This window comes from Dunckerocampus dactyliophorus, chromosome 19, assembly GCF_027744805.1.
Source record: "Dunckerocampus dactyliophorus isolate RoL2022-P2 chromosome 19, RoL_Ddac_1.1, whole genome shotgun sequence".
Lineage (NCBI taxonomy): Eukaryota > Metazoa > Chordata > Actinopteri > Syngnathiformes > Syngnathidae > Dunckerocampus > Dunckerocampus dactyliophorus.
This window is the reverse complement of record NC_072837.1, coordinates 12,886,831-12,909,869: the sequence shown is the minus strand read 5'-3', so window position 1 is coordinate 12,909,869 and position 23,039 is coordinate 12,886,831. Positions and strand designations below refer to the sequence as shown.

Here is a 23,039-nt window from a genome sequence, read left to right as displayed (position 1 = left end):
GTAGGTATGATGTTAGTATTTAGTATTAGAGTATATTATACTATTACTCACCTTTCTGTGTCTCGTAGAAGACGTCCTCTTCAACATCGAAAAATCTACTTTTTTAGCTGCCCCTGCATCACTTTGGGTCTTAATTTAGGCCTAATTGTGTCGCTTGTGATGAAACTAGTAGTCTAATTGTAATTAGACACACACAATAGCGTTGCACAAACTAACTTTTTTGTGGAAACGTCAGACGCACCCTTGAGTTCCGCGGTAAGTTCCGCGGTAACTCAGAACAAACAATGTGACCCATTTTGTTCTCACAGGCAGCCCTTCCTCGCACAACTCAACTCCTTCAACGTAGAAAGCACGGATATATTGTGTGTACCATTTACTTTTAGAACACAATGTCCTTCGATATTTGCTATTGATCAAACTGACCAGAAGTGACTAAGACAATACACGCACCACCTGCGTAAGGATCGGGGACAAATTATCCCAAAGTACAGGAAACAACTGCAGTAGGTTTTCAGATTAAAACTATTTTTCACAAATATAATTTTTTGGACGAAACAGACATGAATGCATTTTGAATCTCAACATTGGGAACCTAAACAGCTTACACAACGGCCATTGCAAAATTGGAAATAAGAACAAAAAGGTGGAAAGGCACGTGTTTATCACGACAACTAAAACTTTGTTCGCATGTGAGGAACCCCACGTGAGTGAAGGGCGTTACGTAAAACAGGTGTTTGGCCAATCAGCGGCAACCACTGCAACCGGATGTTGTATGAGTATCCACAACACGAGACACATTGGTGCAACCATTAGCAGTCGAAAGTAGAGGAAACGTCGCTGATTCTTTGTTAATGTCCTTGTGTTTTTGAGATGAAACACAACTCGAACGTCCCAGGTTTCCTCACCAAGCTGTGGACGCTGGTGGAAGATGCGGACACCAATGAACTTATCTGTTGGAGTCAGGTAAAGCTAAATGTGCACATAGCATTTGCATGCTAGAGAAGCTAACACAAAAAAGCCATCCGTGACGCTGATTAGCCTTGCGTCAACTTAGCCATCGCTACTTGCCTTGAGTCCTTCAGTAACACGCTCACATGTTTTGTAAAATTGTTCCAGCATAAATCCCATCTGGTTTGATCTAAACTTGGATATTAAGCTATCACAGTCGCTCGTAAGGATATCCAGTCCAAAAGCACTTATTCCTGGTGACATTTGGACGTAATAATTGATATCAGTATAATCATGCTGCATCTGCTTTGCTTTTCAGGAGGGCAATAGTTTCCTGGTGCTGGATGAGCAGCGCTTTGCCAAGGAGATTCTCCCCAAGTTCTTCAAGCACAACAACATGGCCAGCTTCATCAGGCAGCTCAACATGTGTAAGCCTTCACTTGTCTTACATGCACTCTGAAGGATATATATATATATATATATATATATATATATACACACACACACGAATGGCCCTTGGGCCGCATTTTGGACACCCCTGGTTTAGAGCTTTGGGTGTGCGGGGTTCACATATACACGCACGCATACACACAAACACCCAACATAGCCGACTGTATAGCACTCACTCCTCCGCTGTTACATTTCACAACGTTCTTAATAGAAAGCTAGAGAAATAATCCACAAAGTCAAAATAAAGATGTTATTAAATTATTGTAGTCTCTCCTCCAGATGCGACACATGTAGAGACAAAAATGACCATGTAGAGACAAAAATGACATATTAGAAAGACTGAGCACAGATGACTTTGTGTACATTCCTTTCAGTGTTGTTTTAGCTATCTTGTACTAAGCAGCCTGGACAGATGTGTAGCACATTTATGTGGCAACCCGTCTGTGACATCACTCAAGCAACATCACAGATCCAAATACATTGTAGGAAGCGAAAACATGCAGTTAAAGCTGTAGTTCAACTGTTTAACGAGGTGAAGTCACACGTGACATCATATAGGACGATTCTTGTATAAACCCCAAAGTTTAGTGCAATTTTAGAGCTGCAGCTTTTCAGAAATGGTTGGAAAATTGGGTGTTTTGAATGTATAGATTCCACTGTACAATGGAATCAAATTTCATATTTTGAGGCAGTGTAAACATGTTTCTCTTTTTACTTGGACTTGTATTCCTATCAACATGCAGTGTATCTGGAAAGTATTCACTTTTTACACATTTTCTTATGTTCCAGCTCAGCAAAAAAATGTCTCGCAATAAGAAGTAAATAAATTAATCACAAGATAAAATGATCTCAACAAATTTTCCTGTACTCCAGATATTACCATGTGCATGTGTGTCTGTTTTCCTTGTCAGTCACCTCAAGGGTTCACTCTGTACATTGTTTTTTTTTCTCGTTCGTTACCTTGTCGCGTTCTCTCGCCTCTTCGCCCCCTGCGTGGGTGACGTAAGGGCGTTGGTAACATAAGCAATTCCTTGAGGCAGAAAAAAAACCCTTGATGATAATATTGTAATCAAGGTAATCGAATTATTCAAGGTATTGTTGCACCCCTATCTGATTCAACTATCAATCTCACCGTCAAATCATACAAAAATGTTGTGATGAAGATTGTAGCATTCTGACTACATGGGGGTGACCACGGCTGCTGCTGAGCATATATCTTTACATAGAATGTCTTTGTTTTTGTTATACATGATACCAAATCAGCCTCATGTGCATTAATAAAATTACCTGCTGCAGTTTCACAATCCAAAGGAGCTGAGGTGAGCGCTAGGACGACCGTCAACACTGACAGACTTATTGGCTCATAATGGCTACTAAAAAGACTTGAATACTTGAAAAGAATAAAGATGAGGCCAAGAAAGTAAAGTGCAACTTGTGTTAGCAGCTTCTTAAATATTACAACAACCAATATGTTGTATCATTTAAAACAGGTAAGGCTGATACGCCAACGTCATTTTATATGCCAACAGCGAATTTAAATCCAAGAAATGAGGCTGCTGACTGAGAGTTTTGGCAAGTTGTTGTTTCAAGCCATGTTGTTCCTATTCTATGTACACTTTTTTGATGTGTGCCGACATGGACCGTGTTCCGGTTTTGTTCGTCTTGCTTTCTGTGTCACAAAATAAATTAAGGTTCTTGCTCACCTACCATGTTTATTTGTTTAACTGAGTCATTCTTTTAGGTGGAAAAAGTCACAAATGAGATTTGTTTATTTGTCTCTGTCGCCACAATCGACTATGAAAATTCTTAGTGGAAGACAGCCCTACAAACCACTAACTGTTTGTTTGGTTAATATTGATTTGTTCTGTCTAGTGCCTAACCCATTAATTAACTCCATTAATCAAAACAACAAGCTTCACATTAATCGATTTAAGAAAGCGATTATGAAGTGGCAGCTAGCTGTAACACAAGAAAATGTGTAAAAAGTGAAGTGCTGTGAATACTTCCTGTACACAATCTACATTGTACAGCATTGTCTTTACAGCTACAATGTAAACTGTGTTTGTCATGACAAGACCTGTCATTGATTGTACACATCCTAATTCATGCAGATGGATTCCGTAAAGTGATGCACCCTGACCAAGGCGTTGTCAAGCAGGAGAGAGATGGCCCTGTGGAGTTTCAGCATGCTTTTTTCCAACAAGGACAGGATGACCTGCTGGAGAACATCAAGAGGAAGGTGACGTTCACAGTCCATGATTGTTTTATTCAATGACTCAATATGTGTCTTGTCATTCACTTTGACTCATGACTCAGTAATCCTTTGTTTAAAGTGGTTAATTGGTGCCAGACCCGACAGTGATAAGTGAATTTCCGCAAAGTAGGATTCCTTATTTATACATGGAATATTTTTATAGTTGGAGCATAGAAAACCCGTTAACCACCTCCGAAATACACATTTAACATTATTAGAGCCCTCTGGAAATTAAATAATATAGTCACCATTACACTACTATTACCCAATATAGAAGACCTAATAAGAGTAAATAAGACATTTAGGACATAAATGATTTAAAGACTCGTACTGGTGTGTGGAAAGGACGTGACATTGGGGTTTCAGACTTTAGGTTTAAGCTTGGTGTGGGTTACGGCCACAACAATAGCCCGTGTTAGGAATTATTGTGCCTGTTGTGAGATCATTCAAACCTGCAATAAAAGCCTATTCTGGTGATGAGGTTTGGTGCTTGTGTGTCTCACCCAGTATTACAGTAACATTACTGACACCTAGTAACCAAGTGTAGAATACCACATATCATCACAACGTATTTGAATGCGTCTTCTGAATGCCTTATATTTGTATTTTACTTCATTTAGCCAGTTTTATGCTAGCAACAAATTAATAAAATTTGCTCGAATATGTGTATTTTTTGACTACCGTAAATTCCACTGATAAGCCACTACTTTTTACTTAAGATTTGAACCCTTATACAGCGGTGCGGCTAATCTATGGCAAAATTGCAAGTCAGTGAGGAAACGGTAGCTCTTTGTTTGGCAGGAGCCAATCACAAGCCATCAGTGCGCTCACAACAAGCGTGTCAACCCATTGGAAATTGCGGGAGGTCATTATACATAACAGTATAACAACAGAACAGTCTGACTCACAGTGTTATCTTACTGAGAACACTAAATTCATAAAACAGCAACTTAACACTTCAAAAGTATACCTCAGAAATATACAAACAAGTACCAATACAAGTTTAAAATAAATAAACAACATTTTAAAGTTTTCCCATAAGGCATTGCGTCTGAGCGACACATTCATTGTGGCGCTGCAGTGACATCAGCCTCCCTCTGGGCTCCTATGGTTCCATCTGGTGGACAGAGGCAACATTGCAGCGCCATCCATTTACACTATGTAGATCAGGGGTCTCAAACTCAATTACAATTCACAATACACCCATGTGATAACACCACTGTTGGTGTTTACTTGCTCCTGTAAGTAACACTGAGCTTGCCCTGATGCTGCGGGCGGCAGTTACACTACTCTTTGATGTCCAGTCACAGGCCTCAAGGTACGATTTGGGGGTCCACAAATGGCCCGCGAGCGGTGAGTTTGAGACCCCTGATGAACGGCTCTTCTGGCAGTGATGCATTATGGTAGATGTTAAAATAGCTGCTCTTTATTATTTTAAACTTGTATTGGTACATGTAAAGTATATTCCCTAGGTACCTTTTGAGTGTTAAGTTGTTGTGTGATGAGTTTAATGTTCGTAAGATGAAACCATGAGTCAGACTGTTATATTGAGTAAGGACCTCCTGCAATTTCCAATGGGCTGACAAGCTCATTTTGAGTTTTTTCAGGGCTCCTGTCAAATAAAGAGCTCTTGCGTACCACAATGTCATTTTATGATGTGGACACGTGCGGCTTATACACCGGTGTGACTTATATATGAACAAATCTGTTTTTTCCTCAAAATTTAGTGGGTACGGCTTATACAATTTATGGTAATAATAGGCTGTATTTAACCACAAAACAGCATGATTTATTAATTATGATTTTTGAAAAAACGCTATAGTGAAGCTGCGAGGGATTACTATAGTGAATTGCTTTTAATGAAATACCACAGATGGTAGACCAACAGAAAGATACTCACAAAACATCAGAGTTTCCCTTACCAATATATGAGTCTTTATTCCGACTTTGGAGATGCTTTCTATGATGAACGTTTGTGAAACTTAACTGTGGAGGAGCGTTGGCAATACAGTCGTGCATGTACATTTGTGCACGTTAGTGTTCACATACATGCTCCAAATATAACTGTAGAGGGGTGGCTATGCTGTGCACGTGTTTGTATCATTGTTAAATCAACTCTGGCCCCCCCCAAAGCTGCAAACCCAGGGGAAACACTGCATCGAAAGGGACCTCTTGTGTTTGACTTTTTTTCTCAAGTTTTGTATGGAACAGCCATTTATGAGGTTTTAGTGATGAAATAAAGATGTTCTGTTTGTTTTTACCCCACAAATTCTCTCTTCCAGGTCTCTAACACTCGGCCCGAGGAGAATAAGATCCGACAAGGAGACCTGTCGAAGATCTTGGCTACTGTTCAGAGTGTTCACAGCAAGCAGGAGAACATTGATGTCAGGCTGGCAGCACTGAAGAGGTTGGTGGAGCCTCCGGGAAGTCAAACACATGATGTTTACTGTTTCTCCTCAATTTACAGCTATGGGAGGGGTCACAAACACGGTGCACACACGCAGCCGACGTAGCTGACTGTAGTTGATGCGATCACAGCAAGTGTGCACATGAACCGAATCACTCCTCCACAGTTACATTTCACAAACTCGCATTATAGAGAGACACCAAAATAATCCATAACGTGGAAATGAAGACGTGTCCTTTCAAGAATGTCGTCGCTCCAACATGTGCGATCCATCTACTTATTCTGAACTATGATAACAGGTCTGTTGCTGATTGGATTAGGCACTGCCCTGGTGTATCGTAGAATTCAGAAGACTGAGACAGCAGTCTAGGGCAGGGTGATATATCGATATTATTAATATATGGACATTTACTTTTTGTATTGTATTTGTACTTTATTTATCCCACAGCGGGGAAATGCACTTGTTACAGCAGCAAGCAAGATACGCAAGTAAAAAATACAGTGTAAAGAATACATATTGACTACATCATGGTTCAGGTGGTGCAGGTGTTTAAGCAAGATATCAAAAACAACCATATCGATATAGACTGTATTTGTGCTGTGTCTCCCTCATCTCTCTGCACTGTGTGTGAGCTCCTGGCCCGCCCACCTCCGTGCATGCAAGAGCAGGGAGGAGGGAGCACAAGCCCGGCGGCTCAGTCGAAGCGACAGCGCCTGCGACGGAAGAATTAGTCAGAATGTGGCCCCAATACTAGCTCAGTAATTCGGAGGTACTTAGAATTCTGAGCATTAAAAATATCTTTTTTACCACCTTAAAACGTGGCACAAACTCCAATACGAGGAATGTATGAAGCTGCGTGCTGGCTGCACAACTCTTGCCACAACACAAACAGTTGGCCCATAACAGCGTGATATATTCTTCTGTAACCGGAGGATTAGCTTGATGCTCTCGCTCATCAGATTCCAATACTTGCAACCATGTCTCAGCTTCTTTTGATCTGGTCATCATCACCGTTAATTTTGTCTCCGTTGAAGCCGTAATGCGCGTAGTTTCATCTATTCCTTTCCATTTCTTCTGAAATATTGGACAAAGCGGCAGAAATTCAGATTATATCACGTCCTATATTTTGTGATTGTTGCTCCGCTATGACAGCAGGTGTATCGCCTTTGCTTTGATTCCAAGCCGCTTCAGCAGTCTCCATGACATATGAGCGCAAATATCTCGGTGTCTTCGAAGTTTTAGACATGACTTGATGCTGTTTTTAATATCAATTTTGCCGCGTCTTCAAAAACTTTTGGCACTGGTATGTACTTTAAAATCTAGTAAGTAGCAGATCGACGCGGAGCTGTCTGCCCAGCGTGCATCCTCCTCGTCGGGTCATGTGACTCAATGAATATATTAATTTTATGACCTTCTTCCAAAAGTCAACAATACCTGGGCATGACCAAAAAATATGAACATGGTCCATCTGGTCAGATCCACACTCTCTCCCAAACAATGAGGAAGCAAATGCAAAGGTTTTCTATGCTGTAACTACGAAAATATATCATTTATGAATAAGGAATCCTACTTCATGGAAATTCACTTATCGCCGTCGGGTCTGGAACCAATTAATCGCCATAAAGGAGGGATTACTGTATAGCATTATTTGCTGAAAACATCATACTCACGTGAAAGATTCCTTTAAAAGGAATGCACATTTCCCAAGATTTACTACATTTACCACAGGTTTCCTTGTTATACGCATTGGCAATAGCGTTAAGTGGCGGAATTTGACACACATTACCCCAGAAGTCAGCTCTGTCGCCTGTCTATGATGTCATCAGCTTTTGACTTTGTAGTTATTTGCTAACTAACACAGTTATGCCACAAGTTTCAAAAATGTTAACACAAAACACCTTTTTATAATTTTACAATGATAGTTTTACATGCAGAAAACAATTGTAAATGCATAAATACATGATGGATAGAAAGAGATAAATTAACATGTAAGGTTACTTTTGCCTTAATTAAAGCTGTGATTGTTGCCAAAGATGGCTAAGAGGCAGCGAGATCAGCATGGACAGACACCACCTTGGTGTTTTGTTATGAGTCATTTCTTGAGCTCAATAGTGTTTCTCACCTTTTTTATCAACACGCTGCCACGTGAAACATTGTTTGGCTCTTATTTTGCAGCCGTGATCAAGACTTGAGGTGAGAAACACTAAAGTTGGAGGTTGGAGTCCGGCCTGATGAAACGGATTCATGATGCTTAACCAAGGTTCCACTATTTTTAGTTAGTTTAATAAACTAATGTATAGACCTGTTCTATATGAAAGTTATTCTTACATTATTATAACCTGGCGCTATATAAAAAGTAAAATAAAAATGAACTTGAACTTCTTGGCAGGATGCGGGTGCTGTCGGGGGAAACACTGATGGTTTTTTTTGTGTATTGCTACGCTTGCATTTTATTAAAAGTATTTCAGTCTGGCTAGCATTTTTGTTGTGGCATAGCCACGCTTGTTTTTCTTGATACTGTACTTGAGGAACTTGGCAGTACATGAAGCATCCAGTCCACATTCCTTAGAAATGTAAATAACTCATCGTATGCTTTAGGGAGAATGAAGCGCTGTGGACAGAGATCTCTGATTTGAGACAGAAGCATGCCCACCAGCAACAACTTATCAAGAAGGTCAGTTTGGAAGTATACCTCTACTACCTCTACTCTGTACTTTGTTGGGTGACACACCTGATGGCGGATGTTTGTAACACTCCTCCCTTTTGTTTTTCAGCTGATACATTTCATCGTCACGTTGGTACAGAACAACCACATCTTGAATTTGAAACGCAAAAGGTGAGTGTTGATCCATGTGTACCTGGACTAGTTATGTATGTACTGTATATACAGTATGCTGTAAGAGCTGACACGTCATTATGTCTTTGGCAGGCCAATTCTCATGAACAGCAACGGAAAGAAGCCCAAATATATTCATGAGATCTATGATGACAGCGTGTGTGTGGAGCAGGTCAGTAACAAGCACATTGGAGAGGACATATTTTTTAAATAATTATTTAATTGCAACTTCTTGGTGGTTGCTGGGTAGTGTCAATAGCAAACATATCATACCACCGTGTTGCAAAGCTCAGTAGGTCTCTAAGTGTGCCTAAAACTGGTACTGTAAATATTTTATCACTGTTTACTAGGCCTGTCATGTTAACAGTTTTTGCTGGACGATAGTCCTACAAATTATTGTCGATAATCGATATTATTGACACCATTTTGAGACAATTTTTTCATTATTTATATGGCATAATAATGCGAGTACATTGTATCAAAAGCAATAAACTTTAATTTCTCAAGAGTATTTTACATTTTAATTGGAATTTTAAGGCCTTTTAAATAAGATAAATAATAATAATAAATAATAATAATAAATAATACATTAAACAAAAATTAAATTTGTGATTTATTGATCATTGTGACAAGCCTACTGTTTTGGTGTAATTGGGGTTAAATATTTGATGACCATAAGTACAGAAGCACCAGCACCAACAACCTCTAACAAGTAGCACTTGAGAAAGAGTAATAATGATGACATGGTATGAAATAGTGCAAACTTGTGTGTTTGATGAGTGAGCTGTACAGAAAAAGTGAGCAATAAGCTTGAGGTGTTCAAGTTCCTGACTGTGTGTCCTTTTCAGTCACCTGTCAGCAGCCTGAATAGTGTGAAAGACGATGTCATCATCTGTGACCTGACAGAGAACGAAGCCGAGGTCACAGACTGGTCCCCCAGAACCAACGAGCCTGGGTGAGTCATAAACGTGACTATTTGAAGATAATCGTATACATTTTTGATGTGCCATTTGAGTGCTGTGGTTCAGACTGCTGACTTTGTGAGGATCAATGTATCACAATGTACTACTTGGCTGGACATGCTTGCTATTGTCTCTTTTCCATTCATTCCCCCCTTGGTTTGATGTATTATGTTTTATTTTTAAATATAGTTTTTAGTTTGTTTAAATTTTTTTTTTTTTTTTTACTTGAATTTTTTTAATTTAAGAATTTTTAGTCTCTTTTCCATTCAGATTCCTTTTCCAAGTTGGAATTGGAGTAGTCAAGTCAGTGTTTACCATACATACATACATAGATACATTACCATACATACAGTACATACATTACCATACATTACATTAATTTGTGGTGGACCGTCACAAATAGGCCCTATGATTTCCATGTTAACGCAATAGCAGAATTAGCCAATAAAAAGTGTATCTACTGTTAAACACGGAATCTCACAGAAATTGACATAATATGAGAATGAGATGCTGTCCTCGTCAGGAGAAGGAACGCTTGTGCGCCAGAGTTTTTTTCAGTTTTGACATTACTATTTCAAAAGGTTGTACTTGAAAATGGACAGAGATAAACGCATACTGTACATTTGAAAAATCATCAGTATGACCCAAAGTCTGTGATGGGTGTAAATGTACTCATCTAATTTTCATATTATGACATCACCAGGCTAAGAACTTGTCAGATCCCTGTCTCCATGATACCAGCTCCTCAAAATGTCTGATCCACCTGTGATACTCTCAGGCAAACCCAGACATCATCGTCGTCATTTACAGTGGGATCTTGGACACCACTACTGCCTCAACCGCTATTAATACATAGATAGATATACTGTAAAGTGTCTAGCTAGCTAGCTAGCTGTGTTTTGACAATCCACCACGTCCCCTCCTGCCACCCTGAACACAGTGAAGCAAAGCATCAGCTCAAGTATCTGCTGCGTGTGGACTGTCATGGCGAGCGGACTCGCTGCCGCACGCACATGGTGGTTCAAAGTCTCTGTATAACCTCCGAAGCTTTGCATAGAAACACACCCACAAATGTTGCTCAGATTGAAGTTACACATGCCCGCCATCTCCTGGTGCAAAGTATTAATTACATGCGGCACCATATTTGCAGAAATGGCTTGTTAAATACAGCAATGTTGCTTGTCGCAATTTAGTGACTTTGGCGCTTAAAGGGCTATGTATTTTCCCAGCGGACCGCTCAATCGTGGCAGAATCTCATCGCAAACACTAACCTGCCCCCTCCCGAACTAAACATGTCGAAATGACGACCTGAAACATCCGCGAAAGTTGGCGAAAAAACTTTTGAAACCGAATGACGCTAGCTGGGTTACCTTAGTTTAGCAGTGCATGCTAGTGCGTATATGTGTGCCTCAGGCTGTGTGATGTGTTTACACCGTGTTGTGTTTTACCGCTTGTTCATGTAAGCGAGCATTTTGCAATGCCCGCTGATGTCGTGCAAGTTCTGAGTGACATAAGGATGAGAGGCACGTTTATTCTTGCACCCAGCTCGTCTTAGCCGTCAACAAACATTCTGAACACACACAAAACACTTCCGGCTTGTACCCTGCCTCTCGCCCAAAAGTCAGCTGGGATAGGCTCCAGCATACACCCACGACCCTGATGAGGATTAAGCGGCACAGAAAATGAATGAATAAATTGTTGGCTCTTCATCTTGTAAACTTAAACACATATAATTATTTAATAACTTGATGTTTATTATAATTCATGATTATCAAATAAATGATTGTCAAATACACTGTACATAATAATTTTTTAATGTCTATTTGTCAGGATATGGATATACTGGTGTGTAATGGTGTTTATGACACGTTAGGATTGCTAAAGTCACCATTCATATGTTGATAAGCACATACAATATAGGATATTAGGATTGATTGAAAAATTATATTGTTACAATACGTCAGTGTCATGTATGATAGCAATGCTTTCCACACACGTTTTTAAGTCAGTAAAACAACTAAATAGTTAATGCAATGTTTGATGAACCTTTATTGGCTTAAACATATGACTTCACTTAACATGCGTGTCGCCTTTTGCCATGTCTCTAAAAAGCTACAATGTTGGTGTGCTGGTGTGCACTTTCTCACATCGGGTTGTGTTTTCATACAACACACGCAAACGCCGTACGCAACATTTTGTCCCTTTTTTGCATGCTTTATAGATAAGACCCGTGGTTTGCCAGAGAGTAAGAAGACGTAGCAGGAGGGATCAGTGTTGCCAACTTAGAAACTTTATCATTATTTTTAGCAAGTATGCAGACCCCTCTACAGTAGATACTTTTTCAAAAAGCACTCACAGGCGGCTCTGTCTTGTTTGTGACATATAAAAATATATATATACACTGCTCAAAAAAATTAAAGGAACACTTGGAAAACACATGAGATCTAAACTGGGGGAAAAATGATCTTGAATATCTTTCCTGATAATAAGTGGGTGATGTATTAGTAACAAAATGATGCCAAATAATTTGATAGAAATGAAAATGATCACCCTATAGAGGGGGGAAATCAAAGACACCCCAAAAATGAAAGTGAAAAAATGATGCAGCAGACTGGTCCATTTTGCTAAAATGTCATTGTAGCAACTCAAGATGATTCTCAGTAGTTTGTGTGGCCCCCACGTGCTTGTACGCATGCCTGACAACGTCGGGGCATGCTCCTAATGAGACTACGGATGGTGTCCTGGGGGATCTTCTCCCAGATCTGGACCAGGGCATCAATGAGCTCCTGGACAGTCTGAGGAGCAACCTGGAGGCGCCGGATGGACCTAAACATAATGTCCCAGAGGTGTTCTATTGGGTTTAGGTCAGGTGAACGTGGGGGCCAGTCAATGGTATCAATTCCTTCATCCTCCAGGAACTACCTGCATACACTAACCACATGAGGTCGGGCATTGTTGTGGACCAGGAGGAACCCAGGTCCCACTGCACCAGCGTAGGTTCTGACAATAGGTCCAAGAATTTCATCCCGATACCTAATAGCAGTCAGGGTGCCATTATCTAACCTGTAGAGGTCTGTGCGTCCTTCCAGGGATATGCCTCCCCAGACCATCACTGACCCACCACCAAACCGGTCATGCTGAATGATGTTGCAGGCAGCATAACGTTCTCCACGGCATCTCCAGACCCTTTCACGTCTGTCACATGCGCTCAGGTTGAACTTGCTCTCATCAGTGAAAAGCACAGGGCACCAGTGGTGTAGTTGCCAATTCTGGTGGTCTATGGCAAATGCCAATCGAGCTCTACGGTGCTGGGCAGTGAGCACAGGGCCCACTACAGGACGTCGGGCCCACTACAGGATGTCGGGCCCTCAGGCCACCCTCATGGAGCCTGTTTCTGATTGTTTGGTCAGAAACATTCACACCAGTGGCCTGCTGGAGGTCATTTTGTAGGGCTCTGGCAGTGCTCATCCTGTTCCTCCTTGCACAAAGGAGCCGATACCGATCCTGTTGAGGGTTGAAGGACCTTCTACGGCCCTGTCTGGCTCTCCTGGAATCTCCTCCATGCGTCCAGGTACCGCAGTGATGCCCTGGTCCAGATCTGGGAGGAGATCCCCCAGGACACCATCCGTAGTCTCATTAGGAGCATGCCCCGACGTTGTCAGGCATGCGTACAAGCACGTGGGGGCCACACAAACTACTGAGAATCATTTTGAGTTGCTACAATGACATTTTGGCAAAATGGACCAGTGTGCTGCGTCATTTTTTCACTTTTATTTTTGGGGTGTCTTTGATTTCCCCCCTCTATAGGGTGCTCATTTTCATTTCTATCAAATTATGTGGCATCATTTTGTTACTAATACATCACCCACTTATTATCAGGAAAGATATTCAAGATCATTTTTCCCCCAGTTTAGATCTGATGGTGTTTTTGAAGTGTTTCTTTAATTTTTTTGAGCAGTGTATATTTTCATCCCAAATGCTTGCACCACACTGCTCTATTCCTGTTTACAGTAGATCCCGGCATATGTCTGGATTACTTTCTCTGCCTGAACACATTTCTTTCAAATTTGTGTCACTTTTTGTCTCCTGCAAAGTAATTCCTCTCTCCTACAGCATCCATTACAATAACACGCACATGCATCATGCATCATGGCCACTTATGCACATTAGACAACTAACATGCTGTTTGACATTTTCTCAGGGATGTGGAAATAGTGGAAGTGGATGTGGACCCCTGCCCCATGCTGGCTGTTGAGGCAGAGGATAACACGTCCACAGAAGAGGCTGAGCAAGCGGAGGAGCCGAGAAACAGCATGTTGGACAGCAGCAGAGCAACCAGCAGCGCCCTTCAGCTCAATAAACCTTCAGGCCTGTGCCTAGAAGACCCCGTCAAGATGATGGACTCCATATTGAAGGAGAATGGCGCTATTTCACAGAACATCAACCTGCTGGGCAAGTAAGTTGACAGTGGCATGCTGTATTATTGACATATATACATACAGGGTGGGCATTGCAAGGAATTCACTGATCATTATGAATTCATTATTCGTTGTTTTACATGAATTTATTCAAATATTTGCTTTGCTGCAATTGAATATTGTTTTGTCAGAACAACAACAAGTGAGCTGATCCTACTCAAAAGCATGCATGTCTGATTGTCGTTGAGAAATATGACCATCTTGAAAACGCCTCCTCTTGCGTACCAAACGTGAGGCCATGAGGTTGTATTGACGTGTTCAACAGCCTCGGCAACCTTATTCTTTAGACTCTCCACCAGTCTGTGTTGTAAGTTGATGATATTACAATATTTACAAACCTTTTCATCCAAAATGCCTGCACCACACGGCTCTGGTCCTGTTTACAGTAGATCTCTATATATGCGTGGATTTATTTTCTCTGCTTTAAGTTGTAAATTGGTTGGATTTTTTAATGGTATCTTAAATAGAACGTGGTGATGGTGCTATCGGCAGGTGGTGCAGCTATGACTCCATCAGAAGGTGCTGTCTCACAAGTCAATTCTCTCAACATTTTGTAACATGAAGATGCTTTGGCAAGGTGTGATGTTGTGTAACTGCATGTTTTATACAGTACTGTTCCTGTATGCCTTTTTTATGTGGTGAACAGAATTTAAAACATGTTTAGTAAGTATCAGAGGCATATTGTAGGCACATTTAGGGCTTTTTGTGGATGTGGCATTCAAGATTTTTTTGCCATTCGCTGGGAGTGTTGGACGTAACCCCTGCAAGTAGCGGGGATCTGCTGTACCCTCTGTTTTGATTTCTACAGCAGCCCATTGCTGTGTGCTGTGCTGTGAAGTAGTTCAAGCCTCCATTGCTTCAACAATGTCAAGTACCGTCCAATTTGACATGGATAAGGTTAAGCTTGCACGTCACGGGCTGGAATCCCCTTCAGAACCACCTTCATTCATTGTGTAGAAGATGATTGAAGATCATAACATCTCATAGGAAGTACGGTGGAAACTTTGGTTGGAGAGTTAGCGTTGAAAATTTCCGCCAAAATTTTGCCTTGTTTTGTGTACATTTTGCGACGCTTACAATATGTCACATGTCTTGTCGTTTTTAATAGTGGGTCAAATATGTTCTTAATGTATTTTTATCACAAAGGTCCTTGTTAACGTAGCTTGCTGATAAATGGCAATCTATGTTTGGTTTGGTTTTTGTTGTATATTTTTGATAAGAGATTTCCAACTCAATTTTTCCTCTATTATGATCCCCAGAAATGTATTTTCTTTCAATATCCACTCCGTCTATTTGTATTTGATCGTACTGCTATTCTGCTATTTCCAAATAGCATTATTTTAGTTTTACTTAAAGTAAGTTGAGGGATAATCTGTTTCTATCAAACCATGACTTTAATGTGACCATTTCATCCTTGGCCTTTTTAATTTGTTCTTGTGTGCTTTCCCCAGAACAAAAGGCAGTGGTATCATCCGTAAATAATACCAACTTTAAGTCCTTTGTCACTTTACAAATGGCGTTATACAAATTGAACAGTTTTGGTCCTAACATTGACCCCTGGGGTACTCCACACGTAATATTTAAACTCGCAGATGTGTATTCTCCTAGCTTTACAAATTGCTTTGTGTTTGCTAGGTAACTTTTAACCAAATTCAAAACGAATCCTCTGATTCCATACCTTTCTAATTTTGTTTTTAAAATATTATGATTAATTGTATCGAAGGCTTTTGTAAGATCAATAAATACTGCAACTGCACACTTTCTGTGGTCTATAGCAGTAGTAATTTCCTCTGTGATTTTGATCAGTGCCATAGAAGTTGAAATGTTATCTCTGTATCCGTATTGACTACCTGACAGTAATTCGTTGTTGTTAATAAATTTGTCCAACCTGTTATTAAATAGCTTCTCGATAATTTTAGAAAATTGGGGTCATAAGGAAACTGGTCGGTAATTTGTAAATTGATGTTTGTCTCCATTTTTGAAAATTGGATCCACTTCAGGTATTTTCATTTTGTTAGGAAATTTTCCAGTCTCAAATGATAATCGCCCATCTGTGACGTCATCAGCAGTTGACTCTCAAAAATGTTAACACTAAACATGTTTTTATAGTTTTACATGCATAAAATACTTCTATACTTATCAATGATGAATACAAGGGGTAAATGAACATTTACGCTTACTTTTGCTTTCATTGACGAAGTGATTGTTGCCAAAGCCATTATGTGGCATCGAGATCAACACGGACACCACCTTGGTGTTTTGCTATGAGTTATTTCTTGAATTCAATAGTGTTTCTCAAAATGCTGCCACTCGCAACTATCTTTGGCTCCATTTTGGGTTCCAGTGTTGATGAGAAACGCGATTAAATTCAAAAAATAACTCTGGAAGGTGGTGTCTCGCTGCCACATCGTGTCTTTGGGGACAGCCACATCACGTCTTCTATGAAGTTGAAAGTCATCTTAAATGTTGACTTATCCCTTTCGTTCATCATTTGTATTAGAATCGTTGTCTGCATGTAAAACTATAAAAATGTGTTTTGTGTTAACATGTCTGGCTTTCTGGAACAGAATAGTTGGTTTTACACTATTTCTTACGGGGAAAATGGATTTGGTCAGAGTACATTTCGGTTAGAGCCAAACATTCTGGAATGGCTTAAGACGCTAACCAAGGTTCCTCTAACTGTCAGTGTTCGGTTGCTGTGAGATCAACTTTTCATTGTCAGCATTGTACAGAAGATGGGTCATGTGTGTGCATGTGTGCGTGCATGTCTGTCCGCAAGCAAGTTTATTTTTACTGTGGGCATACCCTTCTGATCTCACGCCTAGCTAGATATCCGTCTATAGATAGACAGCGCTAGCTAACAAATAGTGATGTGTTGTATGTATTGTCAGGATGGAGCTGATGGACTATCTGGACAGCATTGACTGCAGTCTGGAGGATTTTCAGGCCATGCTTTATGGGAAGCAATTGGGCGTCGATATTGATACCTTAGAGGTAAAATGAAATTACATTTACACGAAGCTTAGTACATACAGTACACCCAGAAAGTATTCACAGAACATCAAAAATGTTGTGTTTTTTACATGTTTGCAAATGTTTTTTTTCAATAGAAAAAATAAATGACAATGCAGGCGTAATCAGAGACTTTGTTGATGCACCTTTGGCAGCATTTCCAGCGTTCCTCCATAGAATGTTCCACAGCTGGTCCACTTTGGAGGTGTTCTGAAGACGCTCCTTTTCAATTCAATTCAATTCAATTTTATTTGTATAGCGCCGAATCCCAGCAAAAGTTATCTCAAGGCACATTACACACGAGGTAGGTCTATCATCATGCGCCTGAAAAATTAAACGAGAAACCAACGTTGCAACGTTGCACTTTGCAACGGAGGCAAGAAAAAACTCCCTCTGGGGAACAAACCTTGAACGGAACGCAGGTTCAGCAGGGAGGCTGTCTAGAAAAAGTAGAGTAGCGGGATAGATGGTAGAGCACGAGTCTTTATCTTAGTCCAATGAACAGGGATGCGTATCAGGACAAGGTGGGTTTTGAATTTAATTTTAAGAAGAGAGAGGGTGTGTGCCCCCCTGGATTGAGTCAGCAAGATGGTTCCATAACAGAGGAGCTTCGTAACTAAAGGCTCTAAAAACCTTGCTTTGTGTTGTGACATGCGCTGTCAGCTGTAGATCTTACACAGACAGGTGTGTTCTTTCCATATCACATCCAAACAACTGAAATGACCAAGGTGGACTCCAATCAAGCTGTAGAAACATCTCAAGGATGGCTCCATTTCCAGCGTCATGGAGCAGCAAATGCTGCTGAGATTTCTTCCATTTTTATCATTAATACATTCGTTAACACTTCCAAACATGTATTGTGGGTTGCTGCGTGTAGACAAACGGATTTATTCCATTTTGGAATGCGTCTGCAGCATAAACTACTGTGAATACTTTCCGGATGCACCGTACAGTATGTGGACATTGAAGGCATCATGTTACGGTGCCTTAGTCTGGAAAACCTTTGATGTTTTTTGGAATATTTGAACTTTGAACATTTAGAATTTCAGCTAGGACTGTTTGTTTATCATTAACACGTGGCTCTCGTGTGTCATGTAACCGAAATGTCTGTTTTCAGGAGAGCGTGGCGTCAAAAGAAAGCCTAGCACAACTAAACCGCTGCAGGCAGCTGGAAGACAACACAGGCGAGTGCTCACACGTGCCCCCACAGTCCAGTAGCATGCGCTTTGTCTACGGCCGAGGTTCCCAAAGTGGGGTACGCCACTTGTGATAGGGAATACGTGAATAAAAATGAAAAACAATTAGTGCGTAACACTTGTTGTTCATTGCTCTGTATGCCTTTTAGAAGAACAAACAAGTTTGGTGATCGTTTTGTACATTAAGATTTCGTGTGTGTTGGGGTTCCAATCCCCGCACGGCGCAGCGCTCCAAACCGGTCACTAGGAGTGAAGATTCCCCCGAAAATGAGGCTTTTATCGTTGGTTGTATGTATTTTTGTATTTCTGATCCTACTTTATCAAGAGTGTTAAACTTTCCCCTTCAAGTTGGTATGAAATGAACATGCAGACTTAAACCACAGCTGTCATGAGGGGACCAAAAAAGTGAAGCTCAAGTTCAAGCCATTCTCACGAAGAGATGCCAACATCAGACTGGAATAAAAGATATGTAGGATGATCGTTTATCTATTTATCAGTGCTCATGTCCAACTTGATCCAAATGTGCCAAGCATTGACCCGTATTACTGTAACACGAATGAACCAATTATGTTGAATATTTCAAGTGAATTAAGATAAAAAGGTTGATGTTTATCAAGTGTGCAGGAGTAGGGGGTACATGTCTGAAGGGGTACTACACTGTAAAGTTGTTTTTTTGCATGAGAGGGTAGGTGCAGACCTGCCAACATGTCTGTTTGTCAGCTTGCAGATGGAATACGCCCGCATGCTTCACTGCTCTCCATTTTGTTGCATTCTGCTGGGTTCAGTTTTGAGTTCAGTCTGTACAGTAGTTTCTCAATTGTATTTCAAATTGGGGGGGATTTCTGTCCCCCAGTGGGGGCATGACAGAAAATAATTTAGCACCAAAACTGCATTTAAAAGAGAACAGGGCCAAATTTCACAAATAATAAAATATTTGACTGTACAAACAATCGATGGTCCGCAGGCAGGATTATACGTTATTATTTTATATTCACTTGAATTGGTCACGGGTCCGTAAAGGCCCATCACTGGTTCCGGATCCGGACCGAAGTCAACCATTTAGTGATGACCAGGAGGTAGAGTAGGTCGTCCAGAAACTGGAAGGCTGGCGGTTTGATCCTCGCTCCCTCCACCCAGTCGCTGCCGTCGTACCCCGAGGGCAAGGCGCTTCACCCACCTTTTAAAATCATTGAAGATGTGCATTGTATATTTTGACCTTGTGTGCAAAAAGAGCAGTTGAATCCATCATGTGGGCAGTAGTGAGTGGACGTAAAGATTGGTTTCAGTGCAGTATTAACACTTCCTTTGTTGTATTTGATTAGACAAGCAGTTAATCCAGTACACCTCCTGCCCCCTGCTGGCCTTCCTGGATGGCTGCATTAGCCCTGCAGAGGTGGACCTGGGCGGGGGGAGTGGCACACAGCTGCTTCCCTCCACCTCCACCGCCTCCATTGGATCGGAACCCCCCTCGGACCTGCTGGACGGCGGCGTGGAATGCAAGCAGCTCGGTCGCAGCTCCCTTATCCGCCTGGAACCTCTGACGGAGGCGGAGGCCAGCGAAGAGACCCTTTTCTACCTGTGTGAACTCAGCCCCAACCCACCTGGAAGCCACTCGCCAAAGCTGGACGCCATGTGAGCAGGGAACCTCTCGTATTTTCCCTCCTGCTGCACTTTGTCTTTTATCAAAATACGCTGCATTTTGAAGAAAACCTTGCATCGCTTCTTGACACATCATCGCAACACAACAGTACAATTCACACTAAGTACTTCCATACATACCCCTCGGAGGAATTGGAGTTGCAACTCATTGCGGTTTATAAAGGGAAACATGTCCTGCCATGTGTGCTTTTATTTATTTCTTTTTATTTCACCTTGTTTTTGATGTGGATGCTGTTTGTGGCTCTGCTGTGTTTTGTCAAATACAAATTGTAGTAAGGCGAGTAAAGAAAGGAGACACTCGTCCTAAAGAGACTGTAAATACTTCTGGACTCGACTCAGTATTTATTCTTTCATGTGTTGCTTTTTCATTGTCCTTCGTCCACATGAATATTTGTCATTAGCAACATTCCTGATGGTCCTGATCAGCTGTCTGCTTGCTAACGTTGACGTCTGGGATAAAGCTGACCTAATATATATAAATATATAAATAGAAATAAATAACACACACACTGTATTTCTTTTCTTCATCGCAAAGATGGTTTCGTTTTGTTCTTGCAAAATTAATTTCTTTTCTAGCGTTGATCCGGTTGTGTTGTAAAGTGAGTGTACATTACATTTATATGCAAAATGTACATTCAATAAATAGTGACTACTGCTTGTGTTGGCATCGTGTCATTTCTAATGATGCTTGAATCATGTGTCTACTATATTACGTATGTAAAAAGTGTATTTACCCCCCCGGGGGGCTTGTTCTGCAAAAGTCACTAGAGACTGGAGACACCAGTCCATTTAGAAGATGTGATTGTTGCCAAAGACACGATGTGTGGACACCATCTCCCTGTTTTTCTTGAATTCAATAGTGTTTCTCACCTTTGTTTTATCAAAATGCTGCCACTTGCAACTTTCTTTGGCTCCATTTTGGGTTCCAGTATTGAGGTGAGAAACGCGTCAAGACAGGAAGGTGGTGGTGGTTGCTCTCGCTGCCACATTGTGTCTTCGGAGACAGTCACATCAACAATCACGTCTTCAATGAAGGTAAAAGTAACCGTAAATGTTCATTTATCCCTTTCATTCATCATTTACGTGCATTTGGAACCGTTTTCGGCATGTAAAACTAGAATTGTTAAACTATAAAAACGTTTTTTTTGTGTTAACATTTTTGGTTTTCTGGAACAGATTGGAGTTTCACATTCACATTCATTCTTATTGGAAAAATGGATGCGGTTAGTGTCAAACCTTCTGGAACGGATGAATGAGGCTAACCAAGGTTCCACTTAGTGTATATCTCTGGAAAGCCTGTGCAGATCTGCCCTCTAGTGGCCAAGAATAGTACAGCATGACAAACGTGTGTCAATCAAGGCAGGTATTGTGATGAAAATGATTGTGTATTTACTATTATGTATTGTCCGTCTCCTCACCGTTATGTTTTTGAAGCACATGATTGTAATATGACAATGTAGAGTATGTAATATTTATTCATATGGATTTATGCACCATTTCACTCAACTACATACGTACTAAAACAAAAATAACTTCTATTTCATAAGTAATACATATTACAATTACAAATATGTATTTATAACATGTGAAATAGGATTGTATACAAATGTATACCAGACTTTGGGGACAGCGTGTGGCTGACGAAGTAGCTAACTATTTCTTTACAATTATTGTATGTTTTAAGGCTGTAAAACCCCTCACAATAACCTTTATACACTTTTCTCAGACGGGCATTAACATTTTCTCACATTTCTCTCGTTTAAACACTCAAAGGCCAAATTTCATTTGAATTTTAATGATCAATCTACTGGGTTGGACAAATTAAGTGACTCACCCGTATTCACTCTGGCTGTGCTTCGTCCTGGCGCCGTTCTGCCGTGGCGTTTTTGTATCCTTGTTAAAACATGTCGCTCCTGCCGTCGTCGTCCTCGTCCTACTCCTTGAACCAAAGATTCATTTAGCCGGTTAGCTGCTTATTCTTCTATTGTTTAATGGTGGTTAGCAAGCAGTTCACACAGTTTACTAGTTTGCTCGCGGCTATTGAGCAACAGGAGGAGATTGATTGACAAGGGTCTACTGCCAATCAAGACGCAGAACACAATCGGGGGGGGGGGGTTCTCCCTTAGCCATTAAGGACTGTTCTGGCCTTTGATTGACAATGGTCTACCGCCAATCAGGACGCAGAACACAATCAGGGGATTCTCTCTTAGCCAATAAGGACTGTTGTGGCTCTCTGTTTAGCAGGCTAATGTCTACTGTGGGTTCCTAATATGCTCGTAATGGCACGTAAACACATGCTGAGACCAGGTGGAGTTGCACTGGCTTCAACTCTCACGAGTATACAACACCCTCTACTGGTAGCAGGAGTAAATACAATAACCAACACATCCAACAAAGCATCGCTTTAATACACCACCTGCTGCTAGTAATTCATTCTTATTAATAAATTTGTCCAACCTATTATTAAATAGCTTCTCCACAATTTTTTAAAATTTAGGTAACAAGGAGACCGGTCGATAATTTGTAAATTGGTGTTTGTCTCCTTTTTTAAAAATTGGAACCACCTTGGCTGTTTTCATTTTGCTTGGAAATATTCCAGTCTGAAATGATAAATTACTGATATATGTTAACGGGTCTACAATCTCATTGATGACCCTTTTAATTGTTTCCATTTCGATTCCATGACAATCAGTTGATGTTTTTGCCTTAAAATGGTTAACAATGTCAGTGATCTCCTTTTTGGTTACAACAGTGAGAAACAGAATTAAGATTCCTATCAATAATATCATTCCCTTCATCAATTGTGTCTTGTTTTGGAATTTCTTCTTCCAGTTTT

The 23,039-nt window shown here is 40.7% G+C and overlaps 2 protein-coding genes across 5 annotated transcripts in view; one reads left to right on the top strand and one right to left on the bottom strand.

The window, feature by feature from the left end:
• Positions 1-22,238, bottom strand: part of mcm9 (minichromosome maintenance 9 homologous recombination repair factor) — a 44,031-nt gene extending 21,793 nt beyond the window's left edge. Inside the window, exon 1 of one of the 2 annotated variants that reach the window (XM_054761519.1) lies at positions 22,038-22,238. The gene's annotated coding sequence lies outside the window, so the exon portion shown is untranslated. Of the gene's footprint in view, positions 1-51; positions 5,116-22,037 lie in introns of those variants that run through there. The other variant, XM_054761518.1, reaches the window with a different exon arrangement.
• Positions 553-20,872, top strand: hsf2 (heat shock transcription factor 2). Of its 3 annotated transcripts, XM_054761520.1 has the most exons (12): positions 553-963; positions 1,268-1,376; positions 3,510-3,637; positions 5,935-6,059; positions 8,659-8,734; positions 8,835-8,896; positions 8,990-9,068; positions 9,745-9,851; positions 14,060-14,314; positions 17,228-17,330; positions 18,466-18,532; positions 19,867-20,872. In XM_054761520.1, the coding sequence occupies exons 1-12, from the start codon at positions 871-873 to the stop codon at positions 20,178-20,180; spliced, it is 1,518 nt and encodes a 505-aa protein (XP_054617495.1). In that variant the 5' UTR covers positions 553-870; the 3' UTR covers positions 20,181-20,872. The 3 variants fall into 3 exon arrangements, with proteins under 3 accessions (XP_054617495.1, XP_054617496.1, XP_054617497.1); XM_054761522.1 differs by lacking the exon at positions 17,228-17,330 and having other exon boundaries at positions 556-963; positions 19,867-20,014; XM_054761521.1 differs by lacking the exons at positions 17,228-17,330; positions 18,466-18,532 and having other exon boundaries at positions 555-963; positions 19,867-20,075.
• Positions 22,239-23,039: the final 801 nt, after the last annotated feature.